Source organism: Semicossyphus pulcher, unplaced genomic scaffold, assembly GCF_022749685.1.
Source record: "Semicossyphus pulcher isolate SPU_LCO1_2020_fin unplaced genomic scaffold, fSemPul1.0.p SCAF_12, whole genome shotgun sequence".
NCBI lineage: Eukaryota > Metazoa > Chordata > Actinopteri > Labriformes > Labridae > Semicossyphus > Semicossyphus pulcher.
Window position 1 is genome coordinate 26276352 of NW_027211626.1, and position 20628 is coordinate 26296979.

General features: G+C 41.3%; 1 protein-coding gene across 1 annotated transcript in view; it reads left to right on the forward strand.

Moving 5' to 3' along the window:
* Positions 1-9885, forward strand: part of LOC138588300 (gamma-aminobutyric acid receptor subunit pi) — a 48387-nt gene extending 38502 nt beyond the window's left edge. The window contains exons 6-9 of the mRNA XM_069658333.1: positions 4193-4330; positions 6111-6263; positions 6432-6622; positions 8553-9885. Of these exons, the coding sequence (XP_069514434.1) occupies positions 4193-4330; positions 6111-6263; positions 6432-6622; positions 8553-8918 (848 nt within the window). The 3' untranslated portion in view covers positions 8919-9885. The remainder of the gene's footprint in view (positions 1-4192; positions 4331-6110; positions 6264-6431; positions 6623-8552) is intronic.
* The last annotated feature ends 10743 nt before the right edge of the window (positions 9886-20628 follow it).

The following is a 20628-nucleotide window of genomic DNA, read 5'->3' on the forward strand; positions in this document are numbered from 1 at the left end:
GATTGGCGTTTAGGTTGTTGTCATGCTATTTTACATTAAAAGTGACCATACTATAGCTTGGTTAGCTATGTGCATAATGTCCAGTTCTATCATGTTCACATCTGAGAGTGATATCCATTTTCACTTCACTTTTTCCAAAAAATGAGACCCCAGTCTTTTACCTTCCCAAATCTGCTTTTATAGCAGCCATTTCCCCAACACGCCCTCAGGAAGCATATTTTATGAATTCTATAACCTAATTTTAAAACCCTAAGAAATCAAACCTCTGCCGGGAGCCTTCGGAAACTATTCACTTGTTCAGAACAGTGAAATATCTTGCCATGTTAGTGGAGTCATTTGCATCATTTTGACAGATTTTCAAAGGTTTCTGAGGGAAATGCAGCAGCAGGATGTTTATAAATGAAGCAAATTGTTATTAAATTTAAATAACATGACGAGACGCTTTTTTGGCTGTTGAAGAGATGGAAGGAGAAAAAATTCCTCTCTCTGCCTCCTCCTCCTTGTCTCTCAACCTCCCTCGCTCATCTGCCATCTTTACTTTCCACCTCGCTTTCGCTCCCTGCTATTAAATGACAGCCAGCCAGGCTAAGCTAAGTCTGATCCCTGCCAGAAGCCCACCAGGACCCCGGTGCCAAATAAAACGTTTAACGGCAGCTCCAGTCCCACTTAGCAGACAAAAAGACATCTGGAGGTTGGAGCTGGGTAACTGAGAGGATGATGGCTCCTTCCCTCTCTATCTCTTCGTCTGTCTCACTTCTATAACATCTCTGACAATCTTTGTCTCATCTCGCTGCTCGGTCGCTCCTGTTTTCTCTCTACCCCTTCGCTCTCCCTGTTGTTCAGTCTTTATCTCTCTTTATGAAGACGTATATTCAACGATTTATTTCTTTAAACGCAGTGCCAGAAGTGGATCCTCTGCACAGGATGAAGGTTTAGAGAGCTTTGTGGTGGGAGGGTGTTTAGATCAGGATTGTGGTTTAAATATTCAGTGACAGAAAGAGTCGGAGGAGAGTCGCAGCCTTTTGTGATCTTTGATTTAATTTTGCTTTTGGTGGAGGCTCTTACCTCTTTGATGGTGGCTTCGGCTTCTTCTTTTCAGGGAGCCATGTTCAATGTGAGGAAAATAACTTAAGATTATTACATTAAGAGAGGAAACTGATTTTTGTGGGCAAGTTTTAGCCAGTTTAGGATATTATTCCACAAATGTGCAGCATATAAAAACAATGCTCTTCCTCTTCCTCATTACAAAATGTACATAATAAGAAGCAGTAGAAATCATTATTTGTTTTGTTAATGTTCCAAAGGTTTAAAAATGTGAAATGAATCTTCTGAAAGAAGCAGTAAGGCCTCTGCTTCTCCTCCTCAGCTCCATGTTTCATGCATGAAAACAGCAACAGAACATTAATGAACGCTTCATGTGCAGCAGATTATTGAGGTGTGTGTTCAGCTTCAGCCGGCTGCACTTCTCACTCTTCTTATTCTCTTGCTCCCTCTGCAGATAAATTAGAGAAACAGCAGCAGCACATGTCAGAGGAGCCGCTCTGGGTCTCATTAATTGATAGCATTATAATTGCATTGTTCTCTTAAAAGCTCGGCCACACTTAGCCCTGTCTTTGTCTACATTCATACTGTATGAAGTTGTATTTGGGTTATCAGGGCTCTCCTGGGCGCGTGCAGAATACATGATTAGTCTGCTATGAGTTAAGCGCTTCATCATTTTAGAGCAAGATGAACACAACAAATGCATTTCCATTAGCGATCCTGTTGGATGTCTGAGTGTCAAACAGTGTTAGAAGGAATCGTGGTCTAGTTCCTCTGTGACTGGAAGAACACACATGAAACACTGAGATCGTATGTTGCACTTTGAAACATCCATGTGCTTCTGTGTTTTATACTTTCACTGTTTACATGCTGAAGCACTGCGCAGTGCACGCTTCTTTCCCCGTCTGCTTCTCAGGGGTAAAATAACATCTTACACTGGATGCTCTCACATTCTCTTTGGTTCTTGCCAAATGTTCCTCTTGTGCTGATATGTAGCTTCAGAGGGATTTTACCACCCACTATGTGTTGCAATCCCAAACAACTCAACCATAAGAGGATCACACTTTAGCATAGCTTTAGCAATTAACATTCCCAGCTGTTCGCACCGAGGCTGCTGTGGGGTTCAGTTAAAACCACTAATACTGCTTCTATAACATCTTCATCGCCATCACCACAGTCATTATGAATCATAGCAGCAGTCTGGTAAATGTAATCTGCTCGTCAGGAGATGTAAATGTAATGGCTGTGTTTAACCTAGTGTAAATGAATCGTTAATGAGTCAGTAAAAAACTCTGCATACATCCAGCAGACAGAGAGAAACTCAGAGGTGTGTGTTTTATCCACTCTCCTTTCAGCAGGCCTGAGGTGCTTTCCTCTCCACTTCTGTATACTTAGCCTGTCAGGAAGAGATTTTATATTTCTCAATGTATGTGTGTCAAATCCAGTATGTAAAAAACTGTGGCCCACAATCCTGTGCATCGACAGAGCTGCTGAAAGAGAACAGACTGATGCACTGCAATGTATGAGCGAGAGCATCACAGTTAAAGGCCAGGGCTCCACGTTAACAGAGAAAAGAGAGACTGAACTAAGAAGGCATTCTGTTCATGTATTTAAATTCATGGTCATTTTAGGTGTCACAGTGAAGGAAGCTGTGTTAAACTGTCTCTTTGGTTTTGAGTTAGCGTTATCAGTTTACATATGGGCCACCAAAATGTGACACCATGATAATGTGCTTGGTGGCCCATGGGAACAGTGCTTTTTGCGTCCATCCTGAAGGCACAATGTCACGACGATTAGCTCTGGAAAATCTGAAGAGTCCACTCCAAATGTTCCTTAAATCAGCACCTCTCTCTACATGTCATAGCCAGCCCAATCCGGACCTGAACCATTGAAAACATCCTGAATGTGATCGACCGAGCTGTGCCAAGAGCGGCCTAACATCACCCAACAGCTCTGTGACAGACTGGTGGAGAGAGCATGCAGAGAGGCATGAGAGCTGTAATTAACAACCAGGTTATTCCACCAGATATTGATCTGTGAACTCTTCCTGAGTTAGAACATTTCAATCAGGAGAGACTTAATTAAGATTGAACAATTATTTATTTACAAGTTTGGAAAGAATGAAATGTGCAAAGTCTGTGCTAGACTCCATCGTGATGTCTTCATGTACTTGAAGATGTCGAGAGGCAGAGAGCAGGATAGGATACCCCCCCGAAGGAGTCTAGACACTGGTGGTGGTGATGATGGTGAAGACAGGACGAGCTGAGGAGCTGGACTTGGACACTGATGAGATGGATTGGAGGTGAACGGGGAGGAGGAGTGTCGCAATGATCGAGCTGAAACGACAAACTGACAGCGAAGAGAGGAGAGCAGATTTAACATTTGACAGCAGAGGGATGATTGGTCGACAGACGTCGAGGCTGAATCTGGTTGGTTTAGTACTTAAATAGTATACGCCCATAATCAGCTGATCACCAGACAGGAAGGAGAGAGAGGGAGAGAGAGAACGTGACATGAATGAATGATGCTAATGAATGAATGAGTATGAACAGTCTTCCATGTTTACACAAACACACACTTATAAACAGAAGAACCAGACAGAAACATGTTTTTGCAGTGGTCTCTCTATTTTTTCCGGAGCTGTATGTCCCCTTCATTTGCCTACTCCATGCACAGTACTGTGTGAGGGGAGCTGCAGTGTGTACTAACAGAAGCCCTGTCTCTGTCATTGTTTTGTCTCCTGTGTTTATGAATTAGGCACAGATGGAGGAAAGGGGGTTTCCTTACATTTTTTTCAATGTGGAGGTTAATGTTTGTTGTTGTAATACTCTTCTTGGCCAAAACAGGCTGAAGTCCACTTTAACCTCTGTAAAGAAAATGTGTGGCCATTTTATTTTTCACACAGCAAAACTTTTTTTGTTACACATCAACAGTTTTTTTCTCAAGGCTCAAGGTATGTGATCTAGACCACAGTCCAGACTGAGCTGAGAGAAAGGAAAGCTTTGGCTGATAGTTCTCAGTTGCTTCTTCACTGTGAACAACTCACATTTCACGCACAAACTTATTTAATCCATTTTTAATGTAAAGATATTGATTGATGCAGCTTTAATCTATTTCATTTAGTAATTTTCCGCTCCTTTTTCTCCCTCAGGGGGTTACAACATCAATGACGTCATGTTCTACTGGACCAGAGGAAACGAGTCTGTCAGTGGTTTGGACACTCTGCAGCTGGCTCAGTACACGGTGGAGGACCACTACACATCTGTGTCAGAGGCCGTTTATGAGACTGGTAACAATGACCTTCACAACCTTTACTTATAGGGGACATCAGGTAGGGGAGACCGGGGCATCTTGTCACACTCTTTTATATATCTTGGGATCAATACATCCTAGTGTTAAAAACTGCATACCAAATGAAAGAACAAAATCTCAGGCATATATTATGTATTCATTTCATTTTCATATCTTATTTCAGTACAGAGTTATAGGCATATAAACAGTGAGTAGGCACATGTGACACCTTGCCCCATGAGCGGGTAAGTTGTCACACTATGTGGGGTAGGATGTCACACTGGATTTTTCAACAAATAAAAAAAGAACCAATTCATTGTTTGGTTATTGTTTTTACTTCAAACTCAAAATTAAATTCAGCTACAGAAAAAATGGATCAGTCATTGAACATAAATCAATCCTGGAACATGGCCATGGCACTGCGACCCAAGTCTATCTTGGACAGCTGTTTGCAAATGGCTCCACACAAACGAGGCACAGGCACTCATCTTCACTGGATGAAGATGCACCTGGAGTCTTTCTTTTTATACCTGCCTTCTTTGGTGTTTTAGATTTGTTTTTAGATAGATTATAGATTTGTTTCCCCCACATTTCAAACCACCATGTTGGCTATTGTTTGCTATATCTTAAAGCTAGCTTAAAGCTGGTCATTAGCAAAAGTATAACAAGACACTTCATTCTCTCCTCTACAGAGTACAAATATATAATTGTCAAGATTTTAAACTAGAAGAAGATTATAACAAAAAATGTCAAGTTATTTTTTTTTAACTTTAGAATGTGAAAAATGGTAAATCAGTCCTCACCTCGGTTAACAGCGTGCTTTGCTTGTCACAGAAAAGACATGACATCGGACCAAGTAGATGCACAAAACTAGTATTCACCGTTTAAGTAGCGCCCTCTTATGGTGAAAATATTAACAATGTCTCCCCTACTTTTAACCTGGCCCTGATTGTCACTTATCTTTGGATCTAAGTGACTAATACATGCATAACTTTTAGATTTACTCCAACAGATAGTCTCAGCCTTGAAACAGGCAGTAATGGCTGCAATGTTATCCAAAGTATATCCTCTAAACGAGCCTATTTCACTGACAGGCTCAGATTGTTATTCTAAGTGCAGGAAGAGGAAGATCTTTCTTTAAAACCAGAACAAGATGTTCCTATTACAAAGCTACCAGACTCCATTCCCAAAACGATAATGTTACCTCGCAAAACATGCAGGTCAACAGCTAAGTCGATAAGTTTGTTTGTTATGTTGTGAGACTTTGGTGTCTAAACTGGATCCAACACAATATTTTTGTAATACATAAAAACACAAAGAACTATCAGTTCGATTCAATGGTAGACCAGCTACATTTTTGTTCTGCAAAGTTAAATTGCTGTTTTTCTTAATGGAGTCTGGTGGCAGGGAAGAAAGCAAAGTAACGGTTATTTGTGGTTTCAAAAGTGCATCTTAATCTTTAACAAAAAGCTCTGTCTCAGTAGGGATCCTCTCTTTAAAGCTGTCAGACAATTTCAGTAACAATGGGAGCCCTTTAGTGGTAAAACAAGCACTTTTAGTGGACGTACTGGGATTGAAAGCATTTGCCAAGCATCACATGCAGCCATTTCAGCCCATTTGCCGCCACCACTGAAGCAATCTATCTGATTATAATGTTTAAACAACGTAAGAATAAAAGATATTGTAAAAGTAGAGCTATTGTGCAGAATATTTCTGATTCACATCACATGCTTTCTGTTATCAAACACACTGACGAACTTTCGTCCCACTTCTAAAAGGAAATTACCCGAAGCTGGTCTTCCACTTTGAGCTGAAGAGGAGCATTCTGTACTTCATCCTGGAGACCTACGTCCCCTCCAGCCTGCTCGTTGTCCTCTCATGGGTGTCCTTCTGGATCTCCTTGTCCTCTGTTCCAGCACGTATTTGTATAGGTAATGTCAGCAAATGTCCTTTAAATGGCGTTAAACCTAACCTTAGGTGTTGTGTCCAGTTTTGTAATTTGATAAAGAGTCCATCCAATTTCACCAGTATCTGTGTGTGTGTGTGTGTGTGTGTGTGTGTGTGTGTGTGTGTGTGTTTGTGTCTGTGTTTTGTTGCAGGAGTGACCACAGTACTGACCATGACCACTCTGATGATGGGAGCCCGGACGTCCCTGCCCAACGCAAACTGCTTCATTAAGGCCATCGATGTTTACCTGGGAATCTGCTTCAGCTTCATCTTTGGAGCGCTCATTGAATACGCGGTGGCCCACTTCTGCACCCTCACTCACGCCGACGCACACATGCTCATGGTGAGACCCTCCTGGATACACTGTATTTTTAGGGCTCAACATGGTCTTTTTCACTCATCCATGAACAAAAGTCGTACAGGTAAAAATGACCTTCATTTACTCGTGTATTGTTATTTGAGCTGACTTTCCCTGAAGCATCCCAGTCCCTTATTTTTTCAAACACTGTACAGTTATATATATATTAATTTAATATAACAAATACATTGATCAAAAAGACAATTATTGCTGTAATTCAAGTCTTTCTTTTTGGCACTTCCAAGCCACAGCGCCGTCACTCCAAGAATAGATGGTTGGTGCTTAGGCAGCCTAATTGCTAGATGCTAGTGCTAGCTGGCTTATGAGCAGTTCTTTATACTTAAATCAACTCCTGATTGGTTAATCAAGGCAGTGTGAGTCTGATGTAATGTGAGGAAAAAATAAATGCAATTAGAATCAGTAGTCTGAATGTGTTATAAACTAAATAGTCTTGTAGTCTTATGACTGGCACAAGTCTAAGGGCCGTATTTACACGGCGGGAGGCGCACAGTCTAAAGCGCATGGTGCTAAGTGATTCAGGGCGTGTCTGACGCTCTTTTGCTGGTTACACAGCGCACAATCTGGGCACAAACCGAGGCGCAAGGTGCAAAGAGGTTGGCTTCAGTCCCTGGATTATTCATAGGCGTGTTTTCGGCATAACATGAATGTAACCAATCAGAGTGTCGGCTCTCATTCCCTTTAAGAGACGGGTGCGCCTGCAGGCAAGCGTGTTGCTATTTACACGGCAGCTTTCAGTCATTCTTCTTATATTAACTGGACTCAGACCGGCATATTCAACTTATTTCTTTCCACTGTGCACAAACGCAGAAAAAACACAGGTTACTGTACGATACATGTCGAAGCACGGATTGATGTTAAAGACACTGAAGTGATCTCACAGCCCAACAGACACGAAAATGAAGCGAGACCTGTACATTTACACATGAGGCACAGCAGCGTAACCTTCAATAGTTATTTAAATCTCCAGACAGACAGGATCTCATGTTTATTAAAGTTCTGTGTGCTGACCATCAAAGAAAGATCGGCTGTAAATGTTTATTTACTTATTGTTGCTGCTGGATCACATAGCTGTATTCTCCAGTGCGTGCGTAATGGACACTGGACTGGAGTGTATTACAGGGAGCGCGCATCAGAATGAGCGTGCGAGATGGAGAGTTTGTGTCTCTGTAGTTTTTGGCCTGTGCGTGGCTTGCGCAGGAATCTCCCTGAGGTGAAGGTGTGTGTGGACGCAGCGGTGAGTTTGTCCACGTCTTCCTGCACTTCTCATCAGATCGGTAACAAACCGAAAGCAGCATCATGATTTAAGGAGACGAGGGAAACAAAAGCTTGCAGCCTGTCCCTTAAACGATGTTTTTTCATTGTATCTGCGAACACACTGCTTTTTACTCATGAGTAGAAGTGTGCGTCCCCGTGTGAGTGACAAACAGACTTGTGTTTTAAACTCGCTGATGTATGACCATAATGCGTCCTCTAAATACCAGGAACATATTGCACCATAGACTTCAGACTTTAGACTAGGTTTTTGTTTGTCAAAGACGGAGTCACTTTCTGCATCCATAAGACAGCAACGCGCCACCCTTTTGCCTGACCACACCTCATTTTAAGACCAACACATCCATAGTCTCTAACATGAGCACAAGATCACTTGCTATTTACACAACGTGGGCGCTGGGCGTGTAAATGACGACTGTGTCGGGTGGAAAAGAGCAATGACGCTTTGGCGCTTTGCACTGGGTGGACGATAGGGCCCAATGTCTTCCTGATGGTGGACATTGTTGTTGTTGTCATTGCCAGCATGACCATCACCAGTTTGACCAACGCTACAAACGCTCAGTCAGATGTTTTATGTTTTTGTTTCTATTAAGTCCATTCTCTCTTTTCCCCTCTCTTGCAGTACGGCCACCACATGCACGACTTTGATGATGAAATGAACGGCATCCTCACCACCATCTCTACTCACAACAACAGGGCCAAGAGACGCAAGGAGCCCGCAGCCACTCCTACCCCAGCTCCTGCCTCTCTAGAGCTCACTGTCAGCCCCTCCAGCCCCTCTGGCAGCGAGCCTAAGCCCGAGGCGTCGCCTCCAGAGCCCACCAACTGGTGCATCACTGTTCTGGCCACCGTCCGCAAAGTGCTCAGCGCCTTATATTGCTGTCGGATAGAGAACCCCCACCACATAGACAACTACTCCAGAGTCACCTTCCCCCTCTCCTTCGTCATGGTTAACCTGCTCTACTGGACATATTATCTGTACTTTTAGCACTTGCTCGAGTGTAGCATGTGTCACAGAGAGTGTGAGATACAGCGTATGTAGACAACAACTGTATTTTAACATATGTATGTACAGTAAGTGTTATTTAGGTGTGTTTGAGATGAGTGTGTAAAATTTCTAACTTTGGATTCATGAGCGACGCAGCATACTCCTACAGGGTAGTTTTCAGGGGGGGGGGGAGTAGTGTTTATAATTACAGCTCCATTTGAAATAATGATGTCTATTTGCTTTACAATTAACACTTAACACTGATTAACACTGATTTTCTTTAGGAATTAGGCTGAGCTGACACTTGGTGAGAATTGATAAATGCTCGTACAACTTGAGATGAAAACATTGATGCTGACAAAGAATCGACTGGTCTGTATATTGGACGCTGTAGTATAATCACTTTGTGACACGGGGAAGGTGGAGCTGTAACTTCAGGCTTTATGAAGCTGGCATTGCTTGACTCTCTGCTGTGATAGATTGATCGTTGATACTTTACAAGTTCATTTTCCATTTCTGCCTGCAGGTACAACGTTTAGAGAGAAATAAATAATGGATGTGAGAGGAGGGATGACAAAGAGCGATGAGGGGCTGGAGATACGAGTCAATAAGGAGAGTGTGTTAAAATCTTTATCCCAGTGTCCCAAAGACAACATCACTGCACCATCACTCTTGTATTTACTCTTTTTGTGTCCTTTAGTTTTTTAATTCACAGAGCCGTGCTGTTTCTCTGTGTCTGCGTTCATTGCTTTCATTGACACTATAAGTGTAGCGCCCTTTGACCCCTCAGTTGTTTTCTGATAATCAGGCCATGATGGCTCTTTTCAACACACATGTCCGTGCTGCAGTTTCACAAGGAAGGCCAATTATGAAACACATGAATCTACTTAATGTAGAACTGTAAATGATATTATGATATTATAATGTTATGTATATGAATAAAGCCCCTCATGGGCCTCTAACCAGCTTACTCCTGTTAGATTGAACAGCATTGATCACAAGTAAATCTAAATCAAGCAACTAACTGCTACTGCAAAAACACCCTGAAGGAAGTTAACCTCTCCTTTGATATGGAATAGGAAGGCTAGATAAGGGCCCGATCAGACAGAGCGCGTTCTGCAGGCTGTAAAACGCGAGGCGCACCGCACCCTCTCCTTTTATCCAATTGGACAATCAGAAATCGCTTTTCTGCTTTGAGTGAAGTTTTTTCAACTCGAGGTGCTCAGAGCGTTTCCTTAAGAACATGAGGCGCATAGAACAAAAAAACGCTCTGCAATGCAAAAGCAGCTCTCATTGAAAACAATGACAAAAAAGCCCCCAGCTGCTAAAACGCGTTCTGTCTGATCGGGCCCTAATGCTACCTACATAGTCAGCTAGAATACATTCTAGACTTGGACGGGATGAAACAAGCAAACAAAGAAAATATGCTGCTGTGACATAACGTGAATCATCAAACCAGACACTTCTTTGCCTAAACAGAGACGCTGTCCACGACCTTTCTAACTTTAAGATACACGTTTCTTCTTCTTCTTTCTTCTTTGCTCTGTGTCTTCCTTTGTATCCCTTTGGCTTTCTCTTCCCTCCATGTCTTTTAGGATATCCACCTACACGCACAGATACACACACAAACACACACAACACACTGAATTCTAGCTAGCTGGAAGGTGAGAAAAGGGGAGTTGGATTGTTCTAAAGGTAAATGCCAATAAATTGTGACACTAAGTCAAGGTGTCAGCAGGAAAACTAAACATTTTGAAATAACACTTTTTATACATAAATATTAAACAACACACACAACAGTGATTACGTTTAAATAGCATCATATCATTTTGAAATACATTGGTTCATTTATATATGTTTATTTATTCAGATGGTTATTTAATACATCTTTATTTAAATAATATTGACCACTTTGGGGCTCCACACAAACTGGGCAGAGCTCATGTTCTATAGTGGATAGACACAGACACGTGTGACATATGAAGGACTCCCTGTGTGCTGCTGGTAGTGTTTCTCACCTTTCTTTTGTAGCACACAAAGCCGTGGACGGACCAAGACGTGTTACACATTGTAGAGTGATTTGAATATGAATGAAATGGTCAAAATGTTTCAACAGGATGTCGTCATTTGTGCATTATCCAAACGGAGAGAGCTGGATATGTTACGCATGAGGTGACTCTTATTTCCTCAGGCTGTTGTCATCTTCCGCTGTGTGAGTGTCTCAGCTCAGGTGACACGGTGTGTACGCTTTCATGATGTGAACCAAAGAACCAAAGATTCCAATTTGATTTGCTGTTACTCTTGGTTTCCCTTTAGGTTCTTGACTAGCAGCTTTGAGGTGCATTTTCAAATGTGAATATCATGTTTGTAGCATGCAGTCAGTCAGCAGACAAACATTTTACATTTCAGATAGAAACAGGGTTCAGTTCAAACAACAGAGATGCATGTTTATTTATTCAATATTGCTGTAACATACTCTCAGTCATTCCACTTTGAAGAATATCATTGGATGTGTATTTAACATAATTGCAAGCTAAATTGTCAGAAACGTTTAATGCTTCATTTTAAACTGTTTATGTTCTGATTTTAGCTTCTCATTTTTTATCTGCTTTTGCTACCGACCTTTTTGATTGCTCTCCTTGCCTGATGATAATAGAAACGTTTGATTCTGTTCTTCCTGCATGATTATCAAGTGTAACTTTAGTTTCTTCTGCTTTGCCTGATTTTGTTTCGGTTTAATGTGATGGAGGAGAATCATCATGAGATGTTCAGCTGAGGCTAATGTAAGGATTCTACTTTGATTACTAATTTTCTCTGCTGGTGCAGGATGTTCAAACCTCTCTTTTTTTGTTATTTAAAGCTTTTCTTTGACAGGATGAGTGGCTGAAATGCGCATTGACCTGTAGAAGATTTATGTGATAAAACACAGACTGTCAGGTTTTATACAATATAGCACCAAGGTAGTAGTTTTGATAGTTTCTTCTCAGTGAACAGTACAAGGGGTGAATGCCAATATGGAGCCAAAGAACCACAAGAGCAACCACGAAAGCTTCCTGTCGGTGTGGGTGCAAGTAATATGTTTTGCCACCCAATGATGAAGTTGATCCGAGCCTCAAGAGCATCAACTGTCCGACGGCTCCGTGGTTGCGAATACATTTTCAGTGCTGCTTTGTTGTGAACGGACACCCTTTGAGATGGTTACAAATACGCAACAAAGGTAAGAATACATTGCAGGAACAAAGGAACATGAAGGGCAACATTGCCAGGACATATCGGAGCAACTTCTCAGCAACATTGGGTAACAGTAAAAGGAAAATGGCTTCCGTTGGACTGCCCTGTCTTTCCTGTTGATGGACGTGTCAAATAATGCCTCAAGGTGACGTTGACTGCCAACCTCACAGTTCCTTGGACATCTTCATGTGAAATGTATTTATATACTGTAGTAACATGTTAATATATAGGCATCAGTTTGCTTAATCTGTTGTAAATAGGTAGTAACACTATGCATGTTTATTTGGTGTATGAATATGGATGATAGCAATAAAACAGGTTCAAAGTGTGTATTGTTGACACTCACTTTATATATTGCATCATTTGGTATGTGTAACACATTGTCATCACCTGTTGTCCAATAGCAACACCTCACCCCAGTGACCCCATTTAAAACCTCATACAGATGCAGATGGTTCCTTTGTATGCAAGACACTGTATGTCAGTTGGGGGTGCTTCCTTATGTCCTGCATCATTCACAGTGTTGTGTTGTGTACACTCGTTGGCTCATTGGTTGTTCTCGTCACTTTTTTTTGTATAGTACCAAAACCTCAACCTAAAAAGCTGCACCCAATCTTTACCTTAGCTCTGAGATTATACTTTGAAGAGACCTATAACTTAAAACAGATGATTTTGTGTTTTGATCAATTTAGAAAGATACACAGATTTTTCCGCCTTTAAACTTTACAACTTGATCGATTTCAATCGTGACTAGACTAGAACATTTTCACACTGAACTTCATAAAGTTATACCAGAAAATATCTACAACTAAATATGTAGAAATATCTTGACATTTAGATGGACTAAATTATGCTCAGGTGGGTGGGGTCTAATTTTGCACAATGATAAAGAAACTTCAGGTTTTCAAATGCTCGATAAATAGATTCAGCTCAACAATACAACACTGTATCATCTGCATACTGATGGAATTGTTTGTCGAAGAGGACTACATATTGTTGATTCAAATATGGGACAGGAGTGGACCTAAAATTGTACCCTGTAACATACAAACACTCAGAATGGTAGCTTCCCAATTTAATATTGTCTCCTTCATTTGTAGTTCCTGAATCAATTACCTTGCAATAATACCTTGTTGTGTTTTTCAACTTTTAGCATTTCAAATTGATGCAGAAGGTAGCGTCTGTTTATGTTCTGTTTCAAGAGAGGAGAGAAGCCTCTGTTTACTTCCATTCTAACATGTGGATAAGATGAAACTGTCGGTTTGCTTTGTTTGAAGCACAAACTTTGTTAGCTTGAGGAATCACATATGGGTATAAGTTCAAATGATAACTTAATGTGGACACTTTTGGGACTTTTACCTGAGTCCTGCGTGGTCTGACCAATCCATCAACACCTTGGGGATGAAAACAGCCTGCGGTGCATTAGTTTGTCGAGATGACATTACACTTTAAGAAAGTTGTTTGGAATTTTAAATGAGACGGGCCCCGGGTAAGACGAGCTAGCCCGCAGAAATGAAATGCAAATGTGTGTTTGTGTGTTGCAGATGTTGGAGCAGCAGTGTCCCAGCGGGAGTGGTGCTTAATTCCCTGCAGCTGTGTTAATTCTGAGTCAGCAGAAAACAGAGTGAGAAGATGATCTAAGATTGTTGTACTGTACATACTTTACTTTTTAATGGGTGTGTAATTGGGGGAAGATACTTTCCTTTAGGCAACTTTGCTCCTTTGCAAGTGGAAACAAAGATGCTCTATGTTCTATTACTTAAAAGTATTATATTTGAGTAAACAATGAACTTTCCTCAAGCAGACGAAATAACTGTTTTACAGTTGATGCTGGCTCAGATTCTTTAAAGCTGATTGTGTTTTTGGTCGGTCGGATGATGACTCAGTTTTCTGTATTCATTAACCTGTTGAAAAAAAATAAAAGAAGCATTGAACAGGCCCTCACACAGTCATGCACGTTGGTGTGTGACTAGTTGAATTCAACATGGCTGACTTCCTGTTTGGTTTAGGTTGTGGTTCCAAGAGGGTTTGTAGGTCCTCACATGTGACACAAGCATTCAAAATGTGTAGATCTGGGTGAAACATACTTTGGAGGCTACTACTACATTTGGGAGGGTGCACTATAGCTATGTTTCCACACTCATGCATAAAACCCAAGCGTGTGCACATTTTCATAGGTTATTGAGGGTAGGGAGGGTCCTATTGAAGTGAATTGACATAGTGTAATGAATACATAAAAAAATTGAAAACAGTGACATCTGAGGCTAAACTTATTTCAGTAAGCACTGCAGTGGAGAGGAATTAGAGCAAAGCTGCCTTTTAAAACAAATGTGAGTTGATGTCATGTCAGAGATTTTCCTCTGATTGATGAAGATCAAAAGGCCCGACCATAATCTCATGTCAAAGCTTTTGTTTATCTTCATAATCCTCAAGCTGTAAATCCTGATTCTCAACATAATCAATCTGTAAAATCCCTTTACTCAGAGATCACAGAGGGAACGTGTCATAATGAGAGAGCGCTCACAGATCAAAGGTGACGGTTTGACCTTCATATGTCCTCATCAGATATTTTATGTTCAGCTTTGTTCACAGATGTGTGACGGTGAATCACGCTTTGAAGTCGTACTGCATTTTTACGTGTTTTTAAGCTTTAAGCCAAATAATATGACAACGAAGAAACACAACGAGGCTGGCTTTAATGTTGACATTTCTTACCACACATTAAAAAATCTGCATTTCATGTGTTGAAAATGAAAAACTACTACAATCTACCGTTTTAAATCAGCCCTGAACCGTGTAGGCTGTTAATACCCACCTCCCCCGCTTCTTTCCCGTTTGTTACTAAATGATGCTGTTGATGGAGTCAGGCTCAGACCTGGAGGTGAAGTCACACATTAAGTTTTTAAATAATCATGTCCAAAACATTATGAACAATGCAGCTTTATAACATTTATGACATTTAATCATGAAATAATTACAACATCTGCACAACCCTCTCTAACCCGCCACATATGGAGAGTTCTGGGTAGCCCTTTATTCTGACACTTACAATATATCACAGAGGCACACATACAGTACCTACTACTATAACACTTACAGTTATTTTTCATTGTATTTCATTTGTTTTTTTGAAAAGGCGATACTCCTTTGAAACCAAACCTTATTACACTTTTCCAGTCTTTTATATTAATGTTAAAAAGCACACGTACAAAAAGAGGTTTTGAAAGGCTGCAGTACTTTCGGGACATGACTCCGTCCTGAGCAGAATTTTCAGCCATCACTTTGATTTACTACCTTATTGGGAAAAAAACCGTGGTTGAAATTCCAAATATTTTTTTTCATTCCATCATCATGTGAAATCTCCCGAGCAATCACACGACCAGCGTCATGTTCCACTCTGATACATGTGAAGCAGCTGCAGAGATTTGAATCAGCTTGGAGTCAGAACAGAGGAAAGATTTGGAAGTTGCTGAACTCTTCACACAAAATGAATTAAAATCATTGTTGCATTTCCAAATAAAAAAGCCGTTATCAAACAGTAAACTGCAGCTTATTCTCAACAAAACTCTGCAGCAGTCATTTCAGGTAGAAATAAGAAAGAATGTTTTCTATAAACTGAAAATGCTGTGTCCCTCTAAATACAAATAATACAGTCTCAAATGGAAGTGTTACACAGGTGTTCCATACGTTATGTTACAATGAGAAATCCAAACAAAAAAAAAAAGCATTATTTGGTAACACTGAAGACTGAGCATTTACTGGGTATTTAACTTTGTATTGTAAGGACATGATTTTGAGTGAAAGATAAAATTTCGCCTTTTTTTTAACCAGGAATCTGAAGGCAGGCAGTGATAAAATATGGATATAATGGATAATGGATATAAGCCCAGGGTGCGTTCAGGCACAACAAAACAGAGGAAAAAAGCTATTCAAGCAGAAGTGCTGGTGTGTTGAGCATCCTGGAGTCGAACCTGCGATCAGTGCGACAAGGACTGTAGCCTCTGTACATGGGGCACCTGCTCTACCGACTGAGCTAAACAGCGCCCCCTGATTTATACTTCTGTTCTGAATCTCTGCAGGAGGTAAAGCTCAGCCGTGGACCCTGCTGCGTATCCTGACTTCCCCTGAAATGTTACAAAAGCATTAAAATGTTGCCGACAATGTGGAGGACACTGCTAGTGTAACCCTGGTTATGGTTTTGAAACTATGAATAAGAAAAATAATTGTGGACCATGATCAGAAAGGTTGGTTCTGTTTTGCATCTGAATCTGTTTATTAGACTCCACCTCAAGAGAACCACTCAGAACACACACAACGATGCTCATGCTTGTTTTATGTCTTTATGTGTTTAGAAAAAATTAGTAAGTGCTTTTTTTGTTTATGCTGTCGTTTTAATGATGAAATGTCAACGATTTACTGGTGTAGACCTGTTTACATGTTTCAAAACTAAAAGTAAAAGATCTCACACAGATGAGCTTAGGACAGGTCGAACCTTTATTGGTGAGGTCGAGGAACAAGGTGATTCTCATCATGGGGGAGAATTCACTCTGCTGTTGGGATTTAAAGGAACTACAAAGTTTAACCTTACAATAGGCTGAGCATTATTTCTGGTCCTCACACAACTCAGAGCAGTCTGCTACAATATGTCCAGGCTTCACACTCAGTGGGAAATCAACACTCAGACCTGTTAACCTTTGGAGAGCAGAGCACAAGATGGGTTTTAAGTTCAAGCTGATGTTGCCTGCAAAAGTCAACTCGTAGGTCAGCACTAATTTGTCAGGTTGAAACTGCAGTCTGCACTTCTGGTCGATTAAACAGGCAAAAACTCTGATGCGGTTCTCTTCTTCTCTTTCAAAATAAAGTAGTAAACAAAGTGTGGTTTCAGGGTTTTTATAGTCATTGTAATAGCGACATTTACCTCTACTTGATACCTTGATTCAAGGACAGGTTTTGGTTGCTTTTCACCTCTGGTACACAAAGTATCTTTTAACCAAACTCCAGCTACCAAAGATTCAGAACAAAGTTACTAAAAAAGATTTCCTCTAAACAGCTCAGTGGTTTACTCGCCACCAAATCATCCGAACCAATTTACAAGAACAAAAATCTCATTCTGAAAAAACTTAAAAGCTAAAGGTGCCACATTGTCATGTGCAACAACCCAAACATGAAACCTAACAAAACAAATCAAGGTGACACAAACCGACCTGACAGGTTGTATTTGTGTATAAACCCCCAGTTTAGCTCTATCTACACAGAAACCACCTCTTTATTGTCAGCAGAGAGAGCTAATTAACACGTGTAACACTGCAAAGAACAGTGTTGTCTTAGTTCAGACAGAGTCCAGGCCTTTACCGTGATATTAGCTAAATAACACCACCGTGCAACAACAAAGAAACACTGCTACTTACCAAACAACACAACAAGGAAGCAAAGAAAACACAGGTGTGCTTGAACCTTTGGGCAAAACCAAACAAGATCACTTCCGGATCATTAAAGAAAACGATGGTGTGAGGACACACTTCTTGTGCAGTGTGCTAACTGAGAGAGTGATGGAGGAGAAGCCTTTCAAAGCTTTTGCCAGGTGCTATAATCACACAGGAGCAGTTTGTTGGACTCTAGGTGCTTAAAACCTGGGTGGGAGGGACACACACACGTCAGTGTAAGACAGAAATATCACACAAGTAGATCCATAAGAAGAAAACACATGCATTTACAGAATTTGGGAATTGTAGGAGAAAAAAAAAATTATCAAGTTGTCGGCCACGGCCCACTTCATGTTGGAACAGCCCATCTGATTCGTGGTTGCACGGTCCCAAATAGGCTACCGATAGGCAGGTGCAGGAAGCGCTACCGTCCTCACCTCCCCCCACCCCTTCAAGTGAGGATTTATTTCACTTTATTTGACAAAGTCTCCAAACAGACACGGCAGTTCAGGCTGGATTACAGAGCTTCTGAAAGGGGCACGATCGCACTGGAGCGCTAATCTCCGGTCTCTGGCATGCAGCGCTCTGGAGGTATTCATGATGTCATGTTGGATACGACCCAGCAGCGTGTAGTTAACGTGGCTGACAAACACTACACTACTTTGTACTACTACTGTCTTACAACTGTTTAATGACTTATAGTCACACTGTGTGACTATAAGTCATTGATCAGCGACTCCGTTGAAGGCTGGAGCCTATCCCAGCTGTCATTGGGCGAAAGGTGGGGTACACTGGTCACCAGTCTGTCACAGGGCTGACACATAGAGACAGACCTTTCGCACCGTAAACCTGTTTTCATGCATTTGAGATATAAATGAAGCCACAGAAGCTCACGGGGACTGAGACCACCAGCAGCTAGCTTTTCTGTGGTGAAAATGGTGGTTAAGGTCATATATACAAAGACCAGTGATTTGTGGATTGACTGTGACTGCAGAGACAATGCCTTTCAATCTTTGCAGTGTCCCAGTCTCTTCTAACAGTCCCAGGTGGTGAAGTATCAGTTGCATCAGTGTAACACCTGATAAGACGAGTCAGATTGCACAGCCTGTTGCTCTCCCTGCAGGACAGCCAGTCTGAATCTGGTAAGAAGCAGAGGAGGAGCAGAGAAAGTTATCTCAGCATCAAAACAGATCTCAGGAGTCGAGGGTATAATCAGCAGGAGTGAGAGACCAGTACAGCGTTCGTCTCTGCAGAAAAATCGCACAGGAATGAGAAATAATGTGTGCAATCATTTCTCCTCTCAGTCCATGGACTATCAATAGTGGTCTAATCAAACAGACGGCAGCAGCAGGAGCAGAGGCTGAGAGTAATTACAATCTCAGCCAGCAGATGAATGTCTAAAGTCAGTGAGATTATCGACACACAATTGATGAGACCTTTTGAAAGCATGCAGTGAATTGATCGCGGCGTAAGTATGTGCTGGTGGAGGCCAATGATGGATTCTATGGAAAGATTGCTAAAACCATAAAGCTGTGGTGAAATGTAGGATTAACTCAATCACTGTTACGCACTTTAACTTAACTTTGTGCTTTTTTTCGACTACGCCAACTGCCTGCACTAAAATCAGGAACGTGAAGCATCTTGTGAAGTTATGCTTTAAATGATTGCACAGGAGGCTTAATGCAACTTTAGCTGGAGCTGTATTTATTGAATGCACCCGGTAGCATGGAAGCATAGCATAGCATGTAGCTTGCAAGAACAAACAAGATCTGCTAGTCTCAAGCTCATTACACAGCTTTATAAAACAACACTTAAGTATAGCCTCCACTAATATGAAATACTTCATCTTCTGACTCATCAGCAACACATTGTCTTAAATATCAGGACTCTGAAAAGTGATTGAAAATGAGTGAATGATTTAAGTCACTTCCAGCACAAGCAGCTGTTCTTCTGATATTCCCCTTCAAAATAACATATACACCCCTAACCATAAATGAAGACTTTATTCTTGTAATCTCTGATTGAAAGCTTAATTCAAGCTCAATGTGATGCCGTGCTTTCTTCTTCTTGAATGACTGTAATGTTTTCAGCTATGAGGCAGCTGTGGCTCAGTGGTTGGGTTAGCTGTGTCTCAGTTGGAAGGTTGGCAGTTCGATCCCTGCCTCCTGCAGTCTACATGTTGAAGTGTCCTTCTGCAAAACACTAAACCACTATTCTTTTCTCGAAGGCAGAGCTGTGCCTGTGTGTGAATGTGGTTAGCTCGTGCTGGCGGGCAGATTGGCACTTTGATAGCAGCCTCAGCCCTCAGTGTGTGAATGTGTGTGTGAATGGCTGAATGTGACTTTGAGTGGTTGGCAGACAAGAAAAGTGCTATTTTAGTGCAGTCGGATTTAATCACTTAAATATGAGTTGTCATTTTTTTGCACTTAAAATAAATTAACTGAATAGTTACTGTGGGCTGCACGGTGGTGCAGTGGTTAGCACTGTCGCCTCACAGCTGGAAGGTTCCTGGTTTGAATCCCAGTTCAGACGTAGTGGGCCTTTCTGTGTGGAGTCTGCATGTTCTCCTCGTGCATGCGCAGGTTCCCTCCGGGTACTCCGGCTCCCTCCCACAGTCCAGAGACATGCTTGTTAGGTTCATTGGTGACTCTAAACTGTCCGTAGGTGTGAATGTGAGCGTGAAAGGTTGTCTGTCTCTGTGTGTCAGCCCTGTGATTGACAGGCGATCAGTCCTGCGACTCTGGACAGGATAAGTGGTATAGGTAATGGATGGATGAACAGTTAAAGTCCCTCATTGCTGCATCATTTCCTGTCCATTTATTTCTCTCTTTGTGTCCTCTAAAGTAAAGTTCAGCATCATACTGAGAAGTTACTCCATATTCTCTCTACCAACAACAGCAGGAACTTTTATGGGTATGTACGAATTAATAAAACAATAACGACAATATAATTCTGCGTAATGAGCCCTTCTACTCCTGGTATTCGATTTAACACTTCAGATCATGTTTACACTACAGTATTGCTAATATTGCTTGAGTAACAGGTCTGAATCCTTC